The sequence below is a fragment of the Podarcis cretensis genome, assembly GCF_951804945.1.
Source record: "Podarcis cretensis genome assembly, chromosome: 6".
Classification (NCBI taxonomy): domain Eukaryota; kingdom Metazoa; phylum Chordata; class Lepidosauria; order Squamata; family Lacertidae; genus Podarcis; species Podarcis cretensis.
In genome coordinates, this window is record NC_137175.1 from 66,896,698 (window position 1) to 66,922,582 (window position 25,885).

Consider the following 25,885-nt stretch of genomic DNA (forward strand, 5'->3'; position numbering starts at 1 on the left):
ACCAGCCCTGCTTTTCAAAAGACAGGTTTATAATAACCTAGAATGAGACTTCTTAGGTGCTTCACACACAGAGAGAGTATATTAAGTGATACATTATTTTTGAAAATCTGTAAGTCTACATTTTTCTTTTTATTTCAGATGGATCCTATGTGTCAGTTCCGTCTCCTCTAGGGAAGATTAAAAGCATGACGAAAGGTATTTTTAATGTCAAATTGAATCTTTTATAGCAAAGGTGTTTTCCTAGATTTGTCTATTCTGGGCATCCATGAGAACAGTTCCGCTGGTGGCACAACTGCTGGGCATGCCTATCTTACCTGTGTCTGTGTCTCCACTCAGTTTGCCTCCCATACTTTTGATAGCTGGCCTGACATGGGGGAAAAAATGACAGGCAATGCTGTTTCTATCAGTTCATCTCCATACCTGGAAAAGTTATACCTGCCAGGAAACTGTTACATCACAGGTGTAAAAGCTGGCAACTCCAAACAATACACACATGGCAATGTTCAGAATTGGCTGCACTTTCCCTCCTTCATTTAGGCCAGTGGTGGCCAAAGTTGGCCCTCCAGCTGTTTTTAGACTACAACTCCCATCATCCCTAGCTAACAGGACCAGTGGTCAGGGATGATGGGAATTGGAGTCCCCAAACAGCTGGAGGGCCAAGTTTGGCCACCACTGATTTAGGCAGTGGCGTACCTTGGCTTCTCAGTGGTGCCCTGTGTGATGTCAAAATCTGATGCCCCTCCCTGCCTCTCACCTTCCATTAGATGTTGTAGTTGTGGTCCCCACAGCAGGGGCCCCAGAAGTTCCACACCCAGTTGTGCTCCCTAGATCCATCTTTGGTTTAGGTCCTGACCTAGTCTCAACAATAGACAGGGAAGTATAAACAAGGCACATCAGCATTTGGAACAGTGCAAGTGGGCATGTACAGTGGTCAAAGCCAGTAGCAATTCATGTTAAAAGACCTTGCTTGGCATCTTTTGTCCAAAAGGGGGGTATATTAAACTTTGACTTTACTAGGGTCTTTTGTTTAGAAATTTCAGTATGTGTGAGTTGGGAACTGTCACTTAAAACAGCTGCTGGATAATTGTCAAGGCTGTCCAGTCTTATGGAAGCCTACTCAGATGTAAGTCCTACTGTGTTAAATGGGCTTGCTTCAAAGATAAGTGTACATAGGATTGCAGCCTTAGTTTAATTTGGTAAGTGTCATAATTGTGGAACTGGCTCTTTTTACACCAGTCAGAAATATATTTCTGCAATTAAAATTATTGCAGTATTTCATATGTCCTACACAAATAGAATTGTGATGTTCTAAGAAATGGCATTTAAGGTACTACAAGGATAGCTTATTTTGTTTTTTCTTACTAAACATTAAAATTGATGATAAGAATATAAATGTGAGCACTATCAGATTTCACTACCTGCATTTGAAATAAAATCTTTTACAAAAAATTAATCATATGTTTGAGGCATAAGTCAGTTGCTTCTTGATGCTTCTTTTGACATACTACCTTTAGAATTTCCTTCCCGCATTATCAGCTTTGGGTGCATCAAAAAGTTTATATCCTACTCATGTAATCAAAAGGCATATTCAAATGTTCTGTTGAGAAATGTTTTGATAAACCTGTTACAGCGAAGCACGTGGATCAACAAGTTAGTCTGAAAATTCAGTTGTGTATCAAATCCAATTCACAGAGTCATTGAACAGTGTATTGGAATGGCAGTAAAAACACAGCCTCACTAGCTACTGTTAGAGAGACAGAGAGACAGGAGAAGGAACTAATTCCTTGTATAAAGGATTTTCTGCAACCATTACATGATCCAGATAGAATATGCATATGGAACAGTGTTCTTTAGTGATAAGCTTCTAAAGCCAAAAAAAAGCTCTAAGGCAGTCAGAATGTTGCAAATCTGTATTTATTATTGGGGGCTTATTGTAGGATATTGAAACAAAAAGGAACCGAAATACCAGTCAAGCCATTCATAGTGGGAAACTATGTTATCGATGTGTTGCTTATTTTTATTTTTTGTTAAATTCGGTACTTAAAATATATATTCACTGCATTTTTACAAATGGACTGTTTTCCTTTGGCAGAAAAAGCAGATGTTCTTCTTCTCCGCGCTGGTTTGCCATCCCATTTTCACCTCCAGCTCTCAGAAATCGAGTTCCATGAAATTATTGGTTCAGGTAAAAGGAAGTAGAAAATAAGGTTCCATTTTAGAGAATGAATTCTGCCCCCCCCCCCATGTTGCTGTGTTCTTATTTAATCCCATTCCTTGTAGGATCATTTGGAAAAGTATATAAGGGAAGATGCAGAAATAAAATAGTGGCAATCAAACGGTAAGCTTTAGTGGAGTTTTTCTTGGTTACTTTACTTAGTTAAGAATGTTTTTTAAATGGCATTCTTTTAATCTATATATATGTATATTTTCTGATGCTGCTAACCAGATATCGAGCCAACACCTACTGCTCCAAATCAGACGTTGACATGTTTTGCCGAGAAGTTTCCATCCTGTGCCGACTCAATCACCCCTGTGTCATCCAGTTTGTTGGTGCTTGCCTGGATGATCCAAGCCAGTTTGCAATAGTTACACAATACATATCTGGAGGATCCCTCTTCTCCCTGCTGCATGAACAAAAAAGGTAAAACTGGTTTACATTGGTCAGTTTTCCATTTCTTTCAATTCCTCATCTTTCACAACTTCTATTCAGTTCTCCAGATTTCAACAGCAATGTACAATTTCTTTTTTTTTTCAATTCTGCAGGAAAATTCACCAGCATTTTAGTGTGGTTTTTTCCCCCAAATTAAAAAAAAAAGTTCTATGCAATTTTGATTAACAGTGCACATTTTTGCAAGCAATTTTCCATAACTTCCTCCATTTTTTGGCATGTTTTCACAAATATATGCATTTTTATTCACTTTGTCCCACAACACATGCATTTTTGTAGACATGGTTTGTGATTTAGGCAGTTTTTCCATGAAATATGGGCAAGCTAATTAGCACAAAGGACTCTTGAGTTTGTAGTGGAAGACGAAGAAGAGTTTTCAGAAAGGGGGCACATGTAAATAATCAGCTCCTCTCATGGTTTGATTGTTTCTCTGTTCCCACAATTTGAATAATGGTTGAGCAACATCTGGGTTTTTTGATCCTTGCCAGAAAGAGCAACAGGATTAATATTATTTGGGATTCCTCAGTTGTAGCATTTGTAGTGCTACAATAAACTAGATGATGATAAATCTGCCTTTCTACCTAAGGCCCCAGAGTGAATTAGAACACAATATTAAAAACAATTTTAGGCTTACAATCACAGAAATGCAGTGGGCCCTAACAATATATAGGCAGTGACCATTTTGTGTGCATCCAACTGACGTGCAACTGCCATAGCTGTCAACGTTTTCCCCTTTTTAAGGGAAATTCCGTTATTCCGAATAGGATTCTTCACAAGAAAAGGGAAAAGTTGACAGCTATGGCAAATGCTGGCACGTACGGTGCTTTTGGCCCTGGAAGGGGGCATGGGCGGAATGAGCGGAATGAGCTTTTGCATGACCACTGACACACACAGTGACCCAGAATGCAACCCTCCATGTAAACAAGGAGTTGCTTGTACAACTCAGCTGTCAAATGCCAGGTTCAAGGGGCACCTTAAGAGAATGTTCAGTGAGAGAACCTAAGCTGATGCATTTTGCCCTCTCAAAACCAAAACAAAAAACAAAAACACCAACCTTTTCATGTAGACCATGGCATGCACGAGTCTAATGATTATGCAGACACCTTTGATTTTTTCCTCTTCTTTTATACTTATGGTTTGGATTATAAGGGTGAACATACAGGAAGAGGATTTGGCAACTCAGGGGGGAATTCCACATAGCACTAAGAAGCACTAACATAGCACTAAGAAGAGCACAAGCACTTCTGCTCTCTGCTTCCCCTGTGTGCTGATCTGGGAGTTCTTCTGACACCCTCTCTCCCCCCCCCCTGCCAGTTTGGGGTGTGTGTGGAGGAAGAGATGGGATGAAAGCCCCATTGTACTAGTGGAAGGCTTCTGCTGGCAGAGCTCATTAAATCTTGCCTCTGGTGTATAGGGGATGGACATGCTTCACAGTATTGCCCCTCTCAGTTTTATTAGCAGCAAATCTGCCAATTTATGCTTCCACAAAGATTAGTAAGGCATATGTTCCTCCAATGTCTGTTTTCCCTGGTTTTAGTGTCTCGGCAAGATCTTTAGCCAAAGTGGCTGGTTGGTTTTCCTCAGCCATATGGTTGTGTGCTTAGTTTCTTTTTGCAGCTGTACTGGGTTTTTGAGAGGTTGGTTTATATGTTGGGTCTTAATTGTAGTTGTCTCCTTGGTGGTTTTTTAAAAATTGTTTTTCGGTGTTATATTGTGCAAACTGCTCTGGTATTTATTTTTATTGATTCTGAACCACAGTACAGTACACACCTTAAATAAACAAACAGAGACATAATCCTATCAATGAGGGCATAGGGAGGTACCCCAGTGCATACTGTGTAGACCAAGGTCAGATCTACTCCCTCTTTCTCTAAGTGAAAGACCTTCTCTTCAGAAGTAGAGGAAGTGGGAAACAGCAGGCCAATTAATGACTAATCAAGTTTTAATTCAGCAATTTCCAAATTACATCTTGAGATAAGTTCTTAATTTAAACTACTTTGAGAGAACTTGATTTCAACAATCAGGATTATGTAAATAATCAGGAAGTTTGGAAAATTCTTCTTACCTCTCTCTGATTTGACTAATGCTACGATATTATTATTTTTTTACCCTTGCCTCGCAGGAATCTTGACTTGCAGTCAAAATTAATCATCGCAGTAGATGTTGCCAAAGGTATGGAGTACCTTCACAATCTCACCCAACCAATTATACATCGTGACTTGAACAGGTACAGTTCTTTCTTTCTTTTGCCTCTCGATATATTGCTCTTCATATTGTTCCAAAATAAATGCAGGAAGGCACCTTCTCTACAATTGTGAATGGCTGAAATGAGATCGCTGAACTGAAGATTGAAGTATTTTCAGAACTGAACCCATATTGCCTCTTCAGAGCATCTGTCTAGTCCATTTTCAAACAACTGGGTAGTGGATTAATCAGATTTGAAGCTAAAATGAAACTGCACATTCTGTAAATGTCCAGAAAAATAACAGTCACAATTTGCCATCCACAATGCAAAGCTTCACCTTGAGGGAAAATGAGGACCATGACACTGGCTTCAAGCAATGAGCACATTTCACTTCTGAGGATGCCTTCTTGAAGCAATAGTTCCAAAATGAGAGACTCTGCATCTGGCTGTTAGGAGTGTCAATTCTCACAGCCGGGACCTCTGAATAAGAAAGCTCATGGGGAAGTCCTGAGGCAGGAGAAGCACCCTTCCTTCAGTGAAATTACCAGTGGGGCAGAAAGTAATTTAATAGTACATTACCCAATCTCTCAATGCATGTGACTAAAAAAGAGAGAGAGAGAGAAGATGTACATGGGAATAGAGGCAGGCCAGAACAAGCTCAGCCTTGAATGGCAGTGTCAATGCTAACCTGTTAGAAGGTGAGAAGCAGAGAGGCTGGAAGTTTGGTTTCAAACCATGCAGGCAAAAATGGGTCAGCTGATGCCATTGTGGTTGACAGGCAGGTTTCCATTTGCCATCTGTGATTGACAGGAGGGCAGCCTGTCAAAATGGGCACATGGGGTGATGGGGAAGATAAGAACTTGACATGCCAGCCAGACCCAGTTCTCTACCCTCACTGTAGAGCAAAGGAAAGTCCCAACTTTCTATAAATCATATACAGTGGTACCTCGGGTTACATATGCTTCAGGTTACATACGCTTCAGGTTACAGACTCTGCTAACCCAGAAATAGTACCTCGGGTTAAGAACTTTGCTTCAGGATGAGAACAGAAATCATGCTCCGGTGGCACGGCAGCAGGAGGCCCCATTAGCTAAAGTGGTGCTTCAGGTTAAGAACAGTTTCAGCTTAAGAACGGACCTCTGGAACGAATTAAGTACTTAACCTGAGGTACCACTGTAATCATCTATAATCATCAGCTGTCCTTCCTGTAAGTGTCAACCATTCCTGTAAGTGTCAACCATCCTAAGCTATTGGAAGAGTCTGAGCTGGCTCTGACCATTGTAATGGGGACATATGGTAGTCCGCTGTAAGTACGTTACCTAGTCTTCACAGATCTTAAAGCCACTTACGGGTGTTTATTTATTATTTTTTCCATGAGTTTCATTGTAATAATTAATACCTAATTTGAAAGACATCAACTGTCTGTCATGCTTGAGATAATTTTGGAAGTAATTAATTCATCCTGATTTATTAACTCAGTGGGAGTGCAGGTGATCATCATTAGAACAGCCCTCAACCTGCTTGGGTTATTTAATTTCATTATAGACATTTACTGAAATAAAACCAAAAGGTATTGTTTTCAAGGAAACTTTGGTTTTGTTTCTTGTATTCTGAGGATATGATTTCTACAGGCTTCCTTAAAAACAAATCCAAACTTTTTTTTTTGCTTTAAGAAATACCACTGCTCTGAAATACTGTTCTTGCAGTAATTTCTTTAGAATCAGCTGAACAAATGGAATAAAAAGGGTAGCACGCTTTGCACAGTTAGTACGCATAAGAAAATATGCTTTTCTTGAAATGTAAGCCATTGAACATAGCGAGAATTACTTCTCGCTATGTAACGAGAATACATAGCGAGAATACATGCATGTGCTGCACAAGTGCTAAATATATGCTGATGATAATGATATAAGTAATCCTTTGCTGACAAAATTAAAGTCAGGGTGGTATAGTGGTTAAAGTGCCAGACTAGGACCTGGGAGACCTGGGCAGTACAAATCCACACTTGACCATGAATCTCACAGGGTGACCTTGGGCCAGTCACTGCCTCTCAGCCTAATCTCACAGGATTATTGTGAGAATTAAATGAAGGAAGGGAGAGAAGAACCATGTACATCACCTGGGGCTCCTTAGAGGAAAAGGTGAGGCAACAAACAAGCAAACAAACAAACGTTTTAAGGGACAGTGATTTTACAATTCAGCCGAATATTGTTTTTAGGCAGGTTCAGAATTTCTAGTTCCCAAACATGGTTCCTGCATTGGTTCCTACATTTGCAAGCGTTCTCTGATCTAAGTGTATGAATGTCAAGATTTGCACATGTAGATGCATAACAGCTTCTTCTCCAGAGCGATCTCAAATGGGAAACCTGGACTTTGAAAGTCATCTAATCTTCCTTGCTGTATTATACTGTATTGTTTTAATTAGTGTTTTTATAGTTGTTCTGATTTTGTGTGGAGTGCCCTACCTGGGTGGATGGAGCAGCCAAGTAATTTTCGTTGTCCCTGAGAGGGGGCAATGACAATAAAGATTATTATTATTATTATTATTTATTATTATTTATTAGCACACGGTGCTTACAGGGATGCTAATGTAAGCCTTCTGAAAACGTGAGCTTCAGCTTCAAACTTGACTAATGGCTGGTACAGCTGGAGCAGGATCAGTGTCAGGAGACCCAAATCTGCGTTCCCAACTACTGCCTTTTGTACTAATTACAGTTCATTAATCAAATGAGGTGGAAAGCCTGTCATTAAGCTTTTGAATAACCATTTCTGAACAATTCAGGACTAGGATTCCTGCACCTGAGAAGCAGTGGAAGTAGGAATTGCGTTACGTGTGTGTTGCTTGTGTAAAATGCTGGGAGATGCTGTCCACATAAGACTGAACATAGCCGCATTTATATTTGATTGCTATATTTGTACATTTTGTTAAGTGTAAAAACTGGAAGCTTTCAACTCTTGTGCAGAAAAACGGCAAACTGCAAAATGCACCACTAGCCTGATGTTCCCAACTCCATTTCTCTTGTCTAGAAGGAAATTATGAGTAAACATGTTGCAAATCAAACTTCTACGTGTCCTGCTAATCAGTTCTCACCTCACACACTAATTTTAAAAGGTGGCATTGGAAAGAAGGAACATGTGTTACAAAAACAAGAATATCTGATGCCTATCTTTCTACATACTTCTTTCCCCAAGAAGCACCCTCTCTGGTTTCCCAGAAGTCTTGGAGGCCTGATGGTGTTCAACATTTCTGGCAATGGCATCCACCTGAAAGGTGCTGGATCTGATTTCCAGCAAGTTCTGGCTGGAAAAAAGCCCTGCCTAAAACTGTTTAAAATGTTTTTTCTCCAACTAGATGCAAAATACATTCTAATTTCCCACTGCACTCATTTCCTGTCTTTAGGTATTTATATCCTGATTAGCGGGATAATTCAGACTTTACCTTTTGAGTCCAGATGCAAAAAAGTAGATTCATTATGAACTGGTGCCAACAGTTTTGAATGGCACATGAACATTTAAAATGACAGGCATCATGCAGTAAACATGGCACCAGAAACACAGTCCTTTTGCAGCCCCCCCCCATTTTGTGTTTAAACCTACTTCTTTAAGCATCCGAGTTACATTCACAACCCACAGCACCATCCATGTATTCTTATATTTAGTAAAGGTAAAGGTAAAGGTACCCCTGCCCGTACGGGCCAGTCTTGACAGACTCTGGGGTTGTGCGCCCATCTCACTTAAGAGGCCAGGGGCCAGCGCTGTCCGGAGACACTTCCGGGTCACGTGGCCAGCGTGACATCGCTGCTCTGGCCAGAGCCAGAGCCAGAGCCAGAGCCACACACGGAAACACCGTTTACCTTCCCGCTGGTAAGCGGTCCCTATTTATCTACTTGCACCCGGAGGTGCTTTCGAACTGCTAGGTTGGCAGGCGCTGGGACCGAGCAGCGGGAGCGCACCCCGCCGCAGGGATTCGAACCACCGACCTTTCGATCGGCAAGCCCTAGGCGCTGAGGCTTTAACCCACAGCGCCACCTGCGTCCCATCTTATATTTAGTACCCATGCTCAAAAATCAGTGTGTGCATGTCTTTCTTTCAGTCTTTGGGGTGTGGGAATCAGGGATCTTTTACATCATTTACTATCAGCCAAAAAATTTTCACTTCTGCATATTTTGCCTATAGAAGCAGTTTGCCTGACCTATGTCTCCTTTCTCCAGCACCTGTTCTTCACTCTCCAATCCTGTAGCCTCTCTGACTTTCCCCCCTGGCTTTTAAAGGCTCCCCCAGACCATTCTTCTAAGTCAGTTTATAGCCTCTCCCTTTCCAAGTGCCCACTCATCAGTATTCAGCCCCCCCTCCTCGGTGTCCAGCCAGTCCCTGACAGGGCTCTATATACTTACACCCAAGGTAAGAATTAATTCCAGTCTAATTTGTCATTCTGCTGTTAAAACATGAAAGCTAATGAATACTGCTCATCACTACAGTGGTACCTCGGGTTACATACACTTCAGGTTACAGACTCCGCTAACCCAGAAATAGTACCTCTGGTTAAGAACTTTGCTTCAGCATGAGAATAGAAATCGTGCTCTGGTGGCGCAGCGGGAGGCCCCATTAGCTAAAGTGGTGTTTCAGGTTAAGAACAGTTTCAGGTTAAGAACGGACCTCCGGAACGAATTAAGTTCTTAACCCGAGGTACCACTGTATCAACTATTGAGAAAACTGTATGCTAGTCAAAAGAATTTGGGATAATTAAAACACCTTAACTAAAAGACAGACATTGCAGCATATCACTCTTATTTTAACTCATAAACACTGAGAGTGTCAGGACCTAGCCTTCTCAGCGACTAAGCCTCATTTATAGGTCTAACAATCAGTGGAAGTTTGTAAGGGCTGGCTTGGTGATATAGATAAAAGAGTCAATGGAAGCTCTGTGATAATGGGGATGGGTGTCCGCAACTTGTCTTTGTTATATAGATCTATATAGATAGATAGATATATAATCCCCTCATGAAACCTTAAAATAGCAGTTGCCTTTCATTAAATCTATAGCATAGTAAGGTTAGAAGAATCTTTCCCTGACCCCATTTCTTTGGAGAAGAAAAACACATTTAATAGGCATTGCCTGTCTGTTGCCCTGAAAGGCAGAGTATCTGGCAGGCCTGAAGAACTACTGGATTTTCTAAAGGACAAGATTGATTACATGCGTCTCCTAATTCTTTTTTCTTTTTCTATTTCCCCCCCCCCCCTTCTTTCTACTGTTTTCATAGAAATAATGGAAAAGGGTATTCTTGGCCACAGTCTTGAGATGGAGATGGCCTTAAGAGCAGGCAATTTAGTACTGAATCTGATGAACTCTTTATTAACCTTGTCTGGATTCTGCTGATTTCCCCCCCCTCTTGTATTTCCTGAATGCGAGGCTTAAAGGGCTACATTTCTCCCACACTTACCCACCCAAGCTTTAAGTGTCATTGAAACAACAATGGTCCAGGAGAGTTTTCTTATTTGTTCTGCTTCTATTGGCTATGGTAGATTCTTTTGTCCCTTGATACCTGTGTACGTAAATATAGACAGATAGATGGACAGATCGATAGACAGACAGACAGATATAGACAAATCATGCAGTGCAGGTGAAATATCTTGGATTGACAGGAATATCTTTAAAGAGCAAAGTCTTCTGTTTCTTTGGGGAAATTGACAAGGCAGGTTTCCAAACGTTCTCTCGTCAAAGTAGGTTCAGGAAGGCTGACCATGTTTAGGAGTTGAGAAGGAAGTTCTGTTTCTGGGCCTGATGGAGCCTTGGCCTCTGCAAAATCCAGCAAAGTATTGCTTGGGGCATCCAATAATAATACCTTTGCTCACTGTGTATCTGATCAGAAAGAGTGCTTTGAGATGCACCATGCCATATGATTCTAGAACCAAAGAAGGAAACAATCATTGAGTTTACCCTGCTGTTATTCCCAAGGGAGAAATCTATATCAAGCAAAGGCTATGTAAGACATGCTTTTAAAACAACCCTCTCACAATGAATAAGCTGTCTTCCTCTTCTCTACCCCTTTCTTTCTGGAGCAGGAACCTGCCAGAAAGTTACCACATGGGGACACCAGCTAAAAGCTCTAATGATCTGAAGATATGGCTTCACAGACCTTACATTGCTGACCCTGAATTATTTTTAGCCTTTAATATTCTGGAAGACCTATGGGTACCTCTATTTGATTAACATTTCCACTTGACAACTGAGTGCAGGTATCTCAAAATAATTCTGCTTGTCATACTCAAACCATTTAAACATTTTGATGAAAAATAGATGGGAGAGCTGAAATCAGATTCACTGGGAATGGAAAGAATCATGGCAACATCTCATGTGCCCATTAAACTTTTACGATTTAATTTATCATTCTCTGGGTTTGCTTTTATGTGAAGTTGAAAATCTTGAAGGCGCTGATTTGTGGAAGTCCTGGTTCGGAGAGTTTAAATTTTATCTGTCTGCAAAAATAAAATATATAAAAAAATGGTGTTCCCCACTTGACTGTTCTTTCTTGTAGCCTCAGTTGTAATATGTGTAATGTTATGCTGTTTTGTAGAGACCATCAATATTCCTTTCACTTTCCCTTTATCATGTATCCTGTTGCCAACTTGTTCATTTCTTTCTTTTCAAATACTTTTTTCTCCCCTCTAAATCTACTTGGCTCAGACAACATTCTTGATAAATTCCATATGAGAATTGATGTGTCTACATTCATACTCTTTTATGTTATAATTTGCTGCGCCTTTCACACTCCATATGCTTGGAACACACTATATAGTAAGGTGATGAATAAACCTCTTCAAGTACCTTGATCTCCACAGTGTCATGATGTGGCTGAAAAGTGTAGCATCACTTTTACAGTCTCTCGCTGCAATCCCAGCTTTGCTTCCCAGAATCCTCTTAGCTTTAAGAAAATATTTCTGAAATATTTGGCTTTTAAACATATTTGGAACACAGAATATCAACAAGTGAAGCTTTTCCCTTAATTATATTTCCCTACCAGAAAAAAAACTTAAACTGTTTAAACAAAATAAAAAAAAATCCTTCCAGTAGCACCTTAAAGACCAACTAAGTTAGTTCTTGGTATGAGCTTTCGTGTGCATGCACACTTCTTCAGATACACACATGCACATGAAAGCTCATACCAAGAACTAACTTAGTTGGTCTTTAAGGTGCTACTGGAAGGAATTTTTTTATTTTGTTTTGACTATGGCAGACCAACATGGCTACCTATCTGTAACTTAAACTGTTTAATTTGTGCCCAGCCCCCCAAGGTGTCATTTGCTTTGCTGCAAGCTGCTCCTGTTGAGAGAGCAAATTAGTTCAGCAAGGAAGATGCAGGAAATACCTTGCTTTCCTTCTTTCTGATTGTTTATAAGCCATGAATAAGTGACTAATCATTCATAGCAACAGCAGCACTTCTGTATCTGCCCAATAAGCCTTAGAATATTGTGTCTGTGTTTTGTTTTCTAACTTTCTTCATAGATGACTGATTGACTTACTTTTTAAAGAAAAAGAGAGAGAGAGAACTACAGTAAGAGTCTGGGCTTCCTGTTGTGGGGTGGAAAGAGGGAATGAATGTGAAGACGAGCTAGAAATCATTCAAAGTTTTATCTCTGTATGAAGTTCATTCACGCAGCAATCATGGAATCTGATTTCAGGTGTAGTTCACAGATTTTTGCACTACTTAATGAACTTTGTTCAATTGAACTAGTTCATCCTAAGCCCTGGAGCACTATATATATTTTTTATCCTGGATCTGTTATCACCACTGCAGGAATTGATTTCAAAAGTACTTTCCAGGATTACTTATCATGGGTGAATTTATTTCTAAACATTTGTGCACTTCATTTAAACGAAAGTTGTTAAAACAGTAGCAAAAGATTGGATTTATACCGCTTTTTTATATAGATCATTTTAAAACCAGAGAAGCAAGTCTACCTATTAACTGCAAGAATACTTCTGAATACATCTCTGGGTATATTATTCTAGGTCTGTAAAGCCAGGTCTATATCTTATGAGCCAATACAGGGCTATCATTGAAAAAAACAGCCCTGTGGCTCCTCCTTTAGTAATACAAAACACGTGATAGGATGTCCTCAGACTGTTTTCCTGCTGCTCATAAACAGAACCTAGTGCAAGGGACAGGGAAACCTGCAGCCTAACATCATATCACTCATTTTGCATTTCCAAATTTTATTGGATGATGGAGAAATAAGTGACTCAGGGCTACTGATTTTGATAATGGCCGCATGGCAGCTACAATATACTGTTCTGGCTGCCTGCTCTCTTTCTGAGTTCCTTCATTGATCCAGTTGGTAGATGAACCATAACAAAGCTTAGAGAAAGGAAATGGAAGTACATAGCATTGTCTGGCTGTAAGAAATTCCCCAGTCCCCCACAGGAACTACAAAGCCAAAACCCAGAGCAAGGAAAAGAATAACATGTTTTTGCAAAGTGGTGGTATTGCAGAGTCTAGACCTTCACTTTTATTCCCTGAAATCTGCAGTCATTTAAAAAAAAAATGATTCTTGCAGTGACAATAACAGATTTAGAGAAACAATTATACTTATTCTAACTTGCTTAAACCACAGGAGTGTGATCGCATGACTACCTACCATGAAACAACAGTTGGTGAACCAAGCTTTATAGAGTGCTGGGAGGAGATTTATGATGAAATCTGAGAAATACTTCAGTGAGGTATGGTGCTCCTTATGCATCGAGTAATATACAATAAAGGGGTGACACATGAGGATTGGTGGGGGAAACAGGAGCACAAAATCCCCAGTCAACAAAGCTGACAGGTTCCTTACAACAGTAAGCAGTGGGGCTTACTGCAGCAGTGATGCTGTCATTGGGTTCAAGGAGTTCATTCCAAATCCCACTTCCAGTCACTCATTCCTTTCTCCAGAAGTACTCAGTGTTTATGCTGAAATTTGTCCAACCTCTTCTTTCCCTTCAAAGTCTTTATTTTTGAAGAAAGTTGTATATTGCTCCACTCAACCATGGTTCCATTTGTGTTATCCGAATGTTAAGAAAAGCATTATTCACAGTGTGGGCATTTCTCATATCCCCCCCCCTTATTTTCTCTGTCTTATAGTAGTTTAAAATGGGCCTGCCTCTAACTCTGAATAGATGACAAATAATGGTTCACAAGAACACTCACAGTGCAATTGCATTTCACAGACGCTCACATTGACACACTACCCTGGGCAAGTTAAAATACGTTGCTGTTTGACTTTCATTCCATCCCTCCAAACTCAGCTTTAAATCACTGCCAATAACAAAGATCTTTCAGGGCAAACTGGACCTTGGGATTATATTTTCATAGGCAGTAAATAGCATTTAGACTCCAATCTTTCATAAATAGCCAATGAAACAAGGTTCCCAAGATTCAGCTAAAAATGCATTTATTTCCCAGACATGGGTGGCGCTGTGGGTTAAACCACAGAGCCTAGGACTTGCCGATCAGAAGGTTGGTGGTTTGAATCCCCGTGATGGGGTGAGCTCCCGTTGCTTGGTCCCTGCTCCTGCCAACCTAGCAGTTTGAAAGCACGTCAAAGTGCAAGTAGATAAATAGGTACCGCTCCGGCAGGAAGGTAAACGGTGTTTCCGTGCGCTGCTCTAGTTTGCCAGAAGTGGCTTAGTCATGCTGGCCATGCTGTACGCCAGCTCCCTCGGCCAATAAAGCAAGATGAGTGCCACAACCCCAGAGTCGGCCACAACTGGACCTAATGGTCAGGGGTCCCTTTACCTTTGCCTTAAGTGCTAATACAGACCCTCCAACTGTCTCTATTTTCCAGGGACAGTCGCAGATTTACAGAAGCAATCCCAGTTTCTGATTTGAACCCAGAATGTCCCATTTTTCCTTAGAACATCCCTATTTTCATTGGAGAAATGTTGGGGGGTGGTAATGAATTATCTGACCCCTGAGCCATCTGAAGGCAATCCTGTATATGAAAGGGTTTTTTAAAAAAAATGTTTAATGTTTTATTATGTTTTTATACATGTTGGAAGCTGCCCAGAATGGCTGGGTCAATCCAGTAAGATGTGTGGGGTATAAATGGTAAAATTATCATTCTGGAATGGGACGTCTGTATTTTCATTGGAGAGTATGTGTCAGGGAACTGCCATCGGCTCAGGGGCGAGAGGGGAAAAGGTGGATGGATTACAGAGATTGTGGGAAGCAGCACTTCCTCAGTGGAAGAAGGAAGCCATGCCTCTAGTGGGGAGGAGATGCAGGGCTCGGAGGATGCAAGGCAGTGCCAAGACACCTTGCAAAGGTCCCCCTTTACCCAAGCCCTCTTTGCGCAGTAGGCTTTCGCACAGAGAGGGGAGGCACAGACTGGGGGTCAAGAAACTACTCTGCTGGGGAAGATCTAAGGACCGCCCACTCTCAGATTCTGCCAGTGAATGCACTTCCGGGTCGGCGCCATCGCCGAATGGCGGACTCCCTCCGAGCTCCGGAGGGAGTCGGCTGGGTAGGGGTCGGGTCCTGCCGTGCCGGCGACGCGGGGACCCTCAAAAACCATGGGCGGAGATGCCCATGGACTTGGTGACTCGGCGGGCACCGTTTGCGCCCCCCGACCCACGAAGGAGCCTTTTTAAAGGCTGCGGAGCGGGTGACAGGGGGGTGTGGTGCTGTGAGTCCAATGCTTCCCCTGCCCAGCGAAGCCGCATGCCATTCGGCGGAGAGCAACGACTTCTTCTTTGAAAATTTCGGATTTGGACTAAAAGGAACAACCTGTGAGTAAATTGATTGGACTTAAAAGGGAAATTTGATCTTTGAATTTGGAGCGAGCGGGGGGAGTGCAAAAAGGAAGTCCGCCCCCCCCCCTGTTGTAGATGGCTCAACGCAAGGATTTGACAACTAAGATCGAGAGATGAACTTGTTTACCTGAAAAAAAATTTTAACTTCACGAAGGGAAATTACAATAATTGTGCTGGAGGAGAAGACTGATTTGTGGGAACTAAAATGCAACCCCCCCGGGAACCGGGAACGATCCACTATGAGAGACTGGTGAAGAGACACAGAAACTTTGACAGCTGTCAAAGTAGCTGTCAAAGCAGGAAAATAAAAGAGAACTTTGTTACGATGGCTTTGCTGGTTAGATTTGTTACAATTTGGACATAAATTATTGGAAATAAAGGCAACAAGTTATTTGACTTTTGGGTCTGATTTTGAAAGAAATTAAGTTACCATATTCCCTCTAGAGGGAGGCTGGGACATTGCAACAGTAGCAGCAAGTGGAAAAATACTATGAATTTGAGCAGGATCTGTTATCTCTTGGGAAAGCTGCAAAAATGAAGCATTATTTTGTCTACAGAGGTTTCTATACTAAAGGAGACAATGGATTTATCTATTGAAGAAAGGAAGGGACTTGACGCAAGTTATGTTCCTGAATAACAAAAGCCTCTGTGGAGAACAAGAAGTTTCTGAATTAGAAGGTTTCTGCAGCAGAACAGGAAAAAGCAACCTGAGGAATAAGAGCTGGACCAAATTTGAAGCTGAAGTATTTGGAACATCCAGACTTTAAAAGGACCAAGAAATAGAATTTAAGTTAGACTCTTAAACATAGAGGTCTGGATGGAAGAACAATGACTTTTTCTGAGAGTTTTTTCGAGATTGGACTTTCTGAAATTAAAAGCTATCAAAAGACGGCAAAGTGGAGTTGAGATATAGACGTGGATACACCAGGCTGGCAGTAGACAATGGATGAACTTTGGGGATTGGAACCGGGGAATGGGGGGGGGGAGAGATTTGGAATCCAAAGGCTGTAAAATTATATATTATTTCTTTCTTTTCTTTTTTCATGTTTGTTGTTTGAAAATAGGGGAATTCGTGGAAGGGAAATGGGGTCGATCTTAGGGAATTATATAAAATATAAGGAGAAATGGTTCATTAAGATAAATAAGATAAATTAATTTGGAATAAATGGGTTATTTAAAATTACAAATAAGGTTTTAAAATTTGGGGTAAGAATCTGTGGAATCAATTTAAGGGAAATGGAATACAAGAGGGGGAGGGGGGAAGTCCGGGAAAGATGCCACTGAAACCAAGTGTAAATCATATTTGTTTTTTCTTTTTTTCTTGCTATCTTTCCTTTTTATTCTGGAAAATTTTTAATAAATATTATTAAAAAAAAAAAAAAAGATTCTGCCAGTGAATGAGCAAGACATGGAATAGAGGCGCTCTACATTGTAAAGGTTTTTTTTTAGCACCAATAAGAAAGCTTTAGAACAGACTAGTGAGGCATCTTGCCTGATTGCTCTCAAGCAACCACCCGATACCCTTAACAGTATGCTAATGAAGCACATGCAAATAAATTAATTAGGAAGGGAGGCTGAATAAGAGGGACTGAGTGCTATACCAGAGTGGCAACCATGTTGGTCAATAAGCCCAATCTGCATGTTAATTGAATGATGTAATGGTTGTGCTGAACCTGTGCCTGGTATTGGTGACAGTATGAGGGTCAATAAGCTGAAACTCAGTTCAGATAAGGTGGAAGTACTGTTAATAAGTGCTGTCTGGAGAGGTGGAGCTTAACCAGGTCTGAATGTGGTGCTTTTGGGTCCAGCTTTCTCCCTGGAGGCCTAGATGGCATGGGAGGCTTGAAGAGCCTTCTTCCAGCTGTGGCTGATACATCAACTGCAGCCCTTTCTGGATAGAGAGCACCTGATCAGTTATTCATGCACTGGTAACCTTTCGACTTGACTACTGCAATGTGTTACATGTGTGGCTGCCCTTGAAGATTGTTTTGAAGCTCCAGCTAGTGTATAGTGGTACCTCTGGATACAAACCGCCCCCTTTGTGAATGCTTCAGGCTACGCACACGGCAAACCCAGAAGTAAAGGAAAGGTTTCCGCTGCCCGCGCCTGCGCAGAACATTGCACCTCTGGGTATGAATGTTTCGGGGTAAAAACGGATCCCAAGGAACGAATTCAGTTCATATCCAGAGGTACCACTGTACAAACAACTGGCTGCAAGACTTTTGACTGCTTATGTCCCTGAGGTAGAACACCTGTTACTTACTCTGCCAGGTGAAGTCTTTCCATGGGGCAATATTCAATGAAATATTTGCATTAGCGTAAGGATTTGCTCCAGTGGAATGAGATTCCACCCGCACCCCGCATGTGTTCCCTCCACTGTCCCCAAATCTCTGCTGGAGGGTTGGAACCCAGAAATGATTTAGGGGCACACGGAGGGAGAAGAGGGAGAAGAGGTGGATAATATTCTATTTGGCACAGAGAAATTCCGGTGCTGAAACAACTTAGCATCAAGCTGAATGTAACCCATTAGCCATTAACAACATGTTGGCCTTATTGCTGCCAGTTTTCTTCACTGAACTCTTAAATTGTTATTGTTTTTACTCTTCAGCACATGTGCAGCAATGTGATGGGTTGCTTGGGAGAATGAGGTCTGTGCATGCCTCTATTTATCACTCAAGGCCTTCCAAACTGTGCCTTGTAAGCTAATTGTATTCCAAGCTTTATATTGTAATATTCTATTTTGATTTTCCACTTGAGCAATAGAAAGTCCCTGGAGAGCTTTTTAAGTTTAGTTTCCTTTAGAGGGGATAGTAAGCACCCCTGACTGTAGAAAGTTCTCCCCCAGAGACTCATCTGATACCTGTTTCGTCAACCCCAGATAACTCCCTTTTTTATTTTCCCATGTCCAAATTTGTTTTGATGCTGCTTTGAGATGTGTTATCATTGAACTGTTATACTGATAGATACATATTTTGAACACAGGAGAAGCAAGTACGAACATAGACAGATGCTGCCAGTTCCTTGCGGCTGATGTAGCAAAATAATTCATAAATTTACAGAACTTTGCTGAATTATCATATGTGTGTAGCTGTGTTTAAACTGTGTGTGAGAAATTCATGCACTGAATTTTAAAATAATTGTGTGGGGTGAGGGGTGGGGAACGATAGCAACACAGACAAGCTCATTCAAACAAAAGTTGCATTTTGTATATTACTTGGATAAGATGCCCTCTCCTCAAGTAAGCAGAAATAGTTGGTGTTTTGAATTTGAAAGCATCTGTGAGGTGCATGCTGATCACACATAGGAGTGTTCTTGTGTCCAAGTTCTGACCGCTGCATCGAAAAGATGCTGCTGTGGAACACCAAAAATATGATTGTTGTCAACAGCTTGGTGCTAAAAACTGCTGTGCCCTGATGTTGACTTCCCTGAAAGCTACAAGCAAATTCACCACTTCCTAAGCTGACATTCTTAATGGGAAAGGAAAGGCGGGCTCTTGAGATGTCTAACATATCCCGTGAGACTGCAAATCTTGCTTGTGGCTGGAGCAGTTCAGCCTTTCCTTGCAATTATAATCCTCTTTGACTTATTAAGCACCAGCAGAGAGCTCATAGCTCATCCTTTGTCAGATGCACATGGGAAGTCTAGGATGGTAATTCAGCAGAAAGCTCAAAAGGGTTTCCAAGGTAGTTACAGAGGCTGGGATCCAAACAGCAGAAAGTGCTTCTACTTGCAGAAGGGAAGAGCTTGCCGATTTTGATTTTTAACTGCAACTCTCTGAGGCACGTGGAATTCCCATTTTGCAAGGGGGTCCCCTTGTTCAGAAGTGAATGGAGTTAAGAAGCACAAGAGCTTTCAGAGAGAACAGGAAACGTCTTGGTGCATGCACAGAACACAATGTGTAACCCTTTGGATCCTGCATAGGGGCCAGCAACATGAGAAAGATGATTTCCCTAATCTGGGTGCAGATAAGTGGTGGTCTGTAATGTTTATGGTTCTGCTGTCCAGTGCCAGAAAGAACAAAGCAATGTTTTTCAAAGAGAGCTCGCTTATCATCTGGTTATGAACAGTGAAGTTGCTGAAGTCCGTAACTACCTGATTCACTATGTGGATTTGTCCATCTTGTAAAGTTTGGTTTTGTTACAAACAGAAATAGCTGAATCCATCCATTTCAGTTACTTGGTCCCCCCCCCCCCCCCGCACTGTTCATTTCTTCACATTTCTACATCAATTTGTGTTGGGGGGGATTTAAATGTATCCATGAATATTCAGCAGCATTTCAGTGTGACTTTCTCCTATTATAAACATTTTTTGCAAATAATTTTTCCTAATGCATTTTTGTATCTTATTTTTAGCAATATATGCATTTTTGTGCATACTTATTCTAGTATATACACTCCTTTACACAATACTTGTCTGAAAAACTACATCTAAAATTAGGAGAACATATATATATATATATATATATATATATATATATATATATATATATATAAAACTTTCCATTACAATATTTCAGATTTCATTAAATATAACTCAGTCATTGACTTCCCTTCCCCCCTTCCATGGTTCCATTTATTTATCCATTAAGACTGCATATTCTACTTTCCCCATATATTCATATTTATCCTTTCCCCCCCCCTAGATCTTCAATGCTTTAAACTGCTGAATTTACATGAACCCTGCGAACGTTTTAGCCTGTTTAACATACCGTAGTTCTTCAGATATTCTGCAAATATATTCCACTATGAATCCAGACCTTCCAAGTGCCGCTATTTTCCAGGGATGTCCCTGATTTAGAGAAGCCATCCTGGTTTCTGATTTGATCCCAGAATGTCCCACTTTTCCTTAGGATGTCCCTATTTTCAGTGGACAAACGTTAGAGGCTGTGGAGTTATCTGACCCCAAGCCGTCAAGGCAATCCTGTATAGGGAAGTTTTTTAAATGTTTAATTATGTTTTCACATATGTTGGAAGCCACCCAGAGTGGCTAGGGCAACCCAGCAAGATGTGTGGGGTATTCATAGTAAAATTATCATTATGGAATGGGATGCCCCTATTTTCATCGGATAAATGTTGGAGGGTATGTGAATGTTGTTGGTCAGAAAGTGAGGATTTAGCAGGTTTACCTATAAATGTGAGCTGAATCAAATTTATCCCCTAACCCTCATTACAAATCAGGTGCTATCTACTCTTTAGGTAAAGGTAAAGGTCCAGTCGTGACCGACTCTGGGGTTGTGGCGCTCATCTCGCTTTATTGGCCGAGGGAGCCGGCGTACAGCTTCCGGGTGATGTGGCCAGCATGACTAAACCGCTTCTGGCGAACCAGAGCAGCGCATGGAAATGCCATTTACCTTCCCACTTGAGTGGTACCTACTTATCTACTTGCACTTTGACGTGCTTGCAATTTGACGTTTGCAGGAGCAGGGACCGAGCAACGGGAGCTCACCCCATCGTGGGGATTCGAACTGCCAACCTTCTAATCAGCAAGTCCTAGGCTCTGTGGTTTAATTTGATCAGCAATTCCTAGGCTCTGTGGTTTAACCCACAGCACCACCCGCATCCCTATATCTACTCTTTAAGAACATATTAAAATAACAGGAAAAGGCATCCAAATAAACTTATTCTAAACTGCTTCCCTATCCAAGGCAATAATTAGCTATAAAGTTGTTTCTGGGCCTAGGCTTCTGGAGTTCTGGTGCACTGCAACCCAGTGGCAGAGCTTCATGCAACCAAGTGGCGGAGACCAGGCGGGGGTGGGGGTGGTGCGCGTCCCAGGGGTGGGGCTCACCGCCCAAAGGGGCGCGGCATTTGTCCTGGGGCGGGGCACCCAGTGTGGGTGGGGGGCAGCCACGATGGCACCCCACTTGGATCACGCTGCCGGGGCGGTGCGCTCCCCCCACACTCCTCTTCCTCTGCCAGTGCTGCAACCCTTTCCATACAGATTTTTTTCCTTGTGATTTCAGCTCATCCTACTTTTTCCAATTCCCCTCTAACTCACTAGCCAGTTCTATTTACCCACTTTACTTTACTCCTTCGGGTAATGATAAAGCGAGATATCAAATCCAAACTCCTCCTCTTCTTCTAATCATTCTCTACCTCTCGGCAATTGAGATGGTTAGCAGAGCTCAGTTTAAGTTTCTCTTTTCCATAATTTCTTTAGTACACACACACACACACAAACCCTCTTAGTCTTTAGGTCTCATTTCCTCCTAAGGTGTCACATTACAGGGCTAAATTTCAAGCCTTCTTTGAAGTACAAAAAACAAACAAACACAAAACCCAACTATTTCACAACAAGAAACATACCATAAATTGAATGGGACAATTTTGTGTCTTTATGCCCGGCAAGCAAAACACAGCTTTCCATTCATATGTTCCAGCTCACCAGGGGCTTAGTAAATCTCAAATTTCTGCTTCCTGTTTGGGTCTTTAAAAAACGAGGATGTCGAGCACCTTGCAGGCAACAATACAGGGCTGGTTTGTGGTATTCATTTTGATGGATCTCAAGCTATGAAGGCCTATTGCAGTGCCGAACAAGAAATGGCAGACAACTCAGAAGCTGGTGGCTGGTTTCAGTGGGTCTTCTTTAATTTCATGGTGCAGGTTTTGAAATGTTATCTTCCAGTTAAATTTTCAACCCTCCTATGGAGTACAGCCTCTTAACAAAAAAAGTTTAGTGTGGCTGCCCCTGTACTGTGGAATAGCGTTCCTGTCAAGATATGACAGGCCCCCACTATCTGCACTTTCTAGAAACAATTGAAGCCACTCTTGTTGTGACAGGCTTTCCCAGCTGGATAAATGTGTCTCTTCTACTATGAATGTCTCCTTTCTTGGGGTTTTAGACTTCTTTTAAATGTCTCTTCTGCTATTGTGTTTTTTACTGTTGTTAATAATCTTACGTGTAATCTTCTCTTGAGGAAACCAGGAATGGAGAAAGGTTGCATGTAGGTAGTTGAATGACCTTGCAAAAGCCAGAAGTGGACATAATACTGGAATTAAGAAAATAATAATAATGGGGGGGGGTATAGAGAGAGAAGTAAGAACATGTACATGCCCCTCAGTAGATAGAAACTGGGGAGGGAAGTGGGATCTTCGTGGTAACCTTGATGAATGAAGAAAAAGGGGTGTCACTGAAGTGCAACTACCGGTATATTTCAGAATTCCTTTTCACATGCTTTGAAATTCCTGCCACCTTTCTCTCCCTGTTAAGACTCAGGCAGTGATAGGGTCGCCTGGAACCACATGCATTCTATCAAGGGGGGGGGGGGAATGTGTCATTTAATGTATTTTTAATCTTTGTTGGAAACCGCCCAGAGTAGCTGGGGAAACCCAGCCAGATGGGTGGGGTACAAATAATAAATTATTATTATTATTATTATTATTATTATTAGGGACATGATTGCATGTGGCTGTCCACATGGCGACCAAATTAACAATAATATGGGAAGTTCTATATTTTTTATATATACACACATCACTTTAAGTGGCTAAAATAGCCATACTAAGGCTTGCTTTAGGCAGATGGCAGAAATAATTGGCTACCCTATGCAGACAGACATTTAGCTCACCTGCCTGAATACCGCCATCGGAAAAGCAGTGCGAAGAAACGTTCAAGGGATCAAAGACAGCTACACAGAAATGGTTTTAAACAGTTTTGAAAGCTGGATTCTTTAAACACAAAAGACTATTCTGCCCACACTTTGTGTAGCTATGTGGGAAAGTCAATATTACATGGAAAGTAATTCAAACATTGATGAAGTCAATAGGCACTTTGCTCACATAAGGCATTTGTATAGTGTAACAAGCTATTAAATCCAAGCTATTTGAGGAATGTAACTATTTGTCATCTTGCCCATCAGCCACGACGATCTGCTGCATTATTAAGTGTAAGGTATATTCTAAAGGCAGCCAAGCTGTAAATACAATGGGGGGGGGGTGTTGTTTGTTTTTCTTTATTTAAAGGGAGCCACTCATTAACCCTTCACAAATGGACAGTTGCTTGTCCTCTGTGGAATCAAACAAGGCGAGATGCCATTCATGCTGTGAATATTTCCATTTAAAAATGGCATCTCATCCAGATTAAGCCCCCAGTGTTAGAACTGGGGCAAAATGAGGCAGATGACTGTCCAGGGACCTTGGGTGCATGCCTTGCTGTGCTCGACTTCCTCTTCCTTTATTGTTAATGTTTCAAGGGAGCAACTGCAGTAGCAGGGCTCCTCCCACTCTGCATTCCCTTCTCCCTGTCTTGGTCTCCAGGAGGGATGGGGGATCCTTCCACAGAGCTGGCACTCTGGGATAGCTTTTCCAGGACAGCTAGACAATCTCTTTTGACATTATTTAAACGCTTACAGAGATGGGGCAACAGTACTTTTTCCCCGCCCCCAGGATTTCTGAAAGGAATAATGAAAAAGCTATGTTTTCTTCCAATCCATGATTAGAATGTTTGCTTTATCCGGAAATTATTTAAAGCTTTTCTCTTTCTTTCTATTTCTTCTTTTTTGGAAATGAAATTCTATTGTTTTTTCCACAATTAATTTCCACAGTTAACTACAAAAAACAAATCCCCCCAATCCTCATTCACAAAAACATTTCAAAACCTTATCTTTGAGGTTCTTTAGACCTCATGACTTCCCTCCATTTCCTCTTCTGGTTCCTTGTATTATTAAAATTCTTCTGCATTTCTGTACACATACTTCATCAATTCTTCTTCAGATTTGAACAAAATTCTTCTGCATTTCCTTACGCATACTTCATCAATTCTTCTTCTAATTTTATCCAAATTTTGCTGATTGCAAGTGTGTAGTCTGAGCCTGCCAATGTATCAGTTTATCTCTTTCTTGAACTCTTAGCTTGATCATTTTTGGCAGTGCCACATCTTTTAAGACCCCCTCATTAAATTCTGGGATCTTTTCCTCTTCCATGATTACACAGTAGCAATATTGTCTTGTAGCAAGACATTTGCCATGATTTTCTATTGCTCCTTAAAAATAGAATCCTTCAGGTAAACACTAGGTCAGTTTCCTGGTAAATTAAGAGGGTGATTCTAACCCTGCTTACCTGGGAGTGATCCTTTCTGAATTCAACAGGACTAGCTTCTGAGTAGACAAGGTTAGGCTTGTGCTGCAATTCCTTTTAAGCTAAAAACATGCTTTCATTTTACATCCTTTGCAACAATGAAAGTTTGGTCTTTTGTGGATTTTATAGCAGTCCCATTCAAGGGATAAGATGGATACTGATGAAAGTGTATTCTAAAGGAGGCCTCTCCGCATGGTGAGAAAGAAGCTCTCTGATGTCCAAGTGGTAGATCACAGACAAGTACATATCTAAATCCCCCTCCCATTTCCCCCCACATAAAACCTTCTTGCTATATTTATCGGGTGTCTGTAATAAGAGTAGATAAAGTTTCGAGATAAGACCTTTCTCTTTGCTATCCAAAAGGAGCACACAATCATTTGTAACGGGCTTTGCTGCCAACTAGAGATCTGCTATCAGTTGTGATGAAGTGAAACAAGAAGCTAGTTATGGCAAAGAGGGGAATGGCTGTAACGTAGCCTTTCCGCACATGCACATTCAAAGGAGATAAAGAAGATGTGAGATAGGATGCATCTTATGAATAAAAATGGAACAAGCATATGATAACCTTCCTGCCCATGATGCAAGTATGTTTGGCAAATGTAATGCTAAGAAAAGAGGGAGAAAGCCTGGATAAGTTACAGTGGATGTCTGAAAACTGGTGGGTGTTGGCATTCATATGTGAATAATTTTGCCAATATCGAAAACATCAGAGATAAATCAGTATATTCTGACAGTCATTAAATTTGGATATGATGGCCAGTATTAATTTACATAGCTGGAGAAGTGTGGAAATACCTAATTTGGGGCGCTCACAATGTTAATCTGGAATGGTTCTAATTTATTAAGGAGGAATTTGAGGTAGCACTAAACAGATTCCTCCATCAGCACAAGCATTTCTGCTTCCTAATGGAACAATCTGACTTTTCTTGTCCCTGTGCACTGTTCTGTGGGTTCTCGTGACCCCTGCAAGCCAACTTGAAGGGGGTAGGTGAGAGAAGAGAAAAAATCTAAGAGGAAATAATAGAATCATAATTGGAAGGTACACTGAGGATCATCTAGTCCAACAACCTGCAATGCAGGAATATTGAGCTATCCCTTAGGGGGATCAAACCTGCAACCTTGGCATTATCAGCACCACACTCTAACAAACTGAGCTACCCCCATACCAC

General features: G+C 41.2%; 1 protein-coding gene across 1 annotated transcript in view; it reads left to right on the plus strand.

Annotated features, from left to right (window-relative positions):
* The window catches only part of LOC307219355 (serine/threonine-protein kinase TNNI3K), a 139,914-nt gene that overhangs the window by 45,993 nt on the left and 68,036 nt on the right, over positions 1–25,885 (plus strand). Inside the window, exons 14-18 of the mRNA XM_079982482.1 lie at positions 139–195; positions 2,093–2,185; positions 2,281–2,338; positions 2,447–2,641; positions 4,791–4,895. Coding sequence (XP_079838608.1) covers positions 139–195; positions 2,093–2,185; positions 2,281–2,338; positions 2,447–2,641; positions 4,791–4,895 — 508 coding nt within the window. The remainder of the gene's footprint in view (positions 1–138; positions 196–2,092; positions 2,186–2,280; positions 2,339–2,446; positions 2,642–4,790; positions 4,896–25,885) is intronic.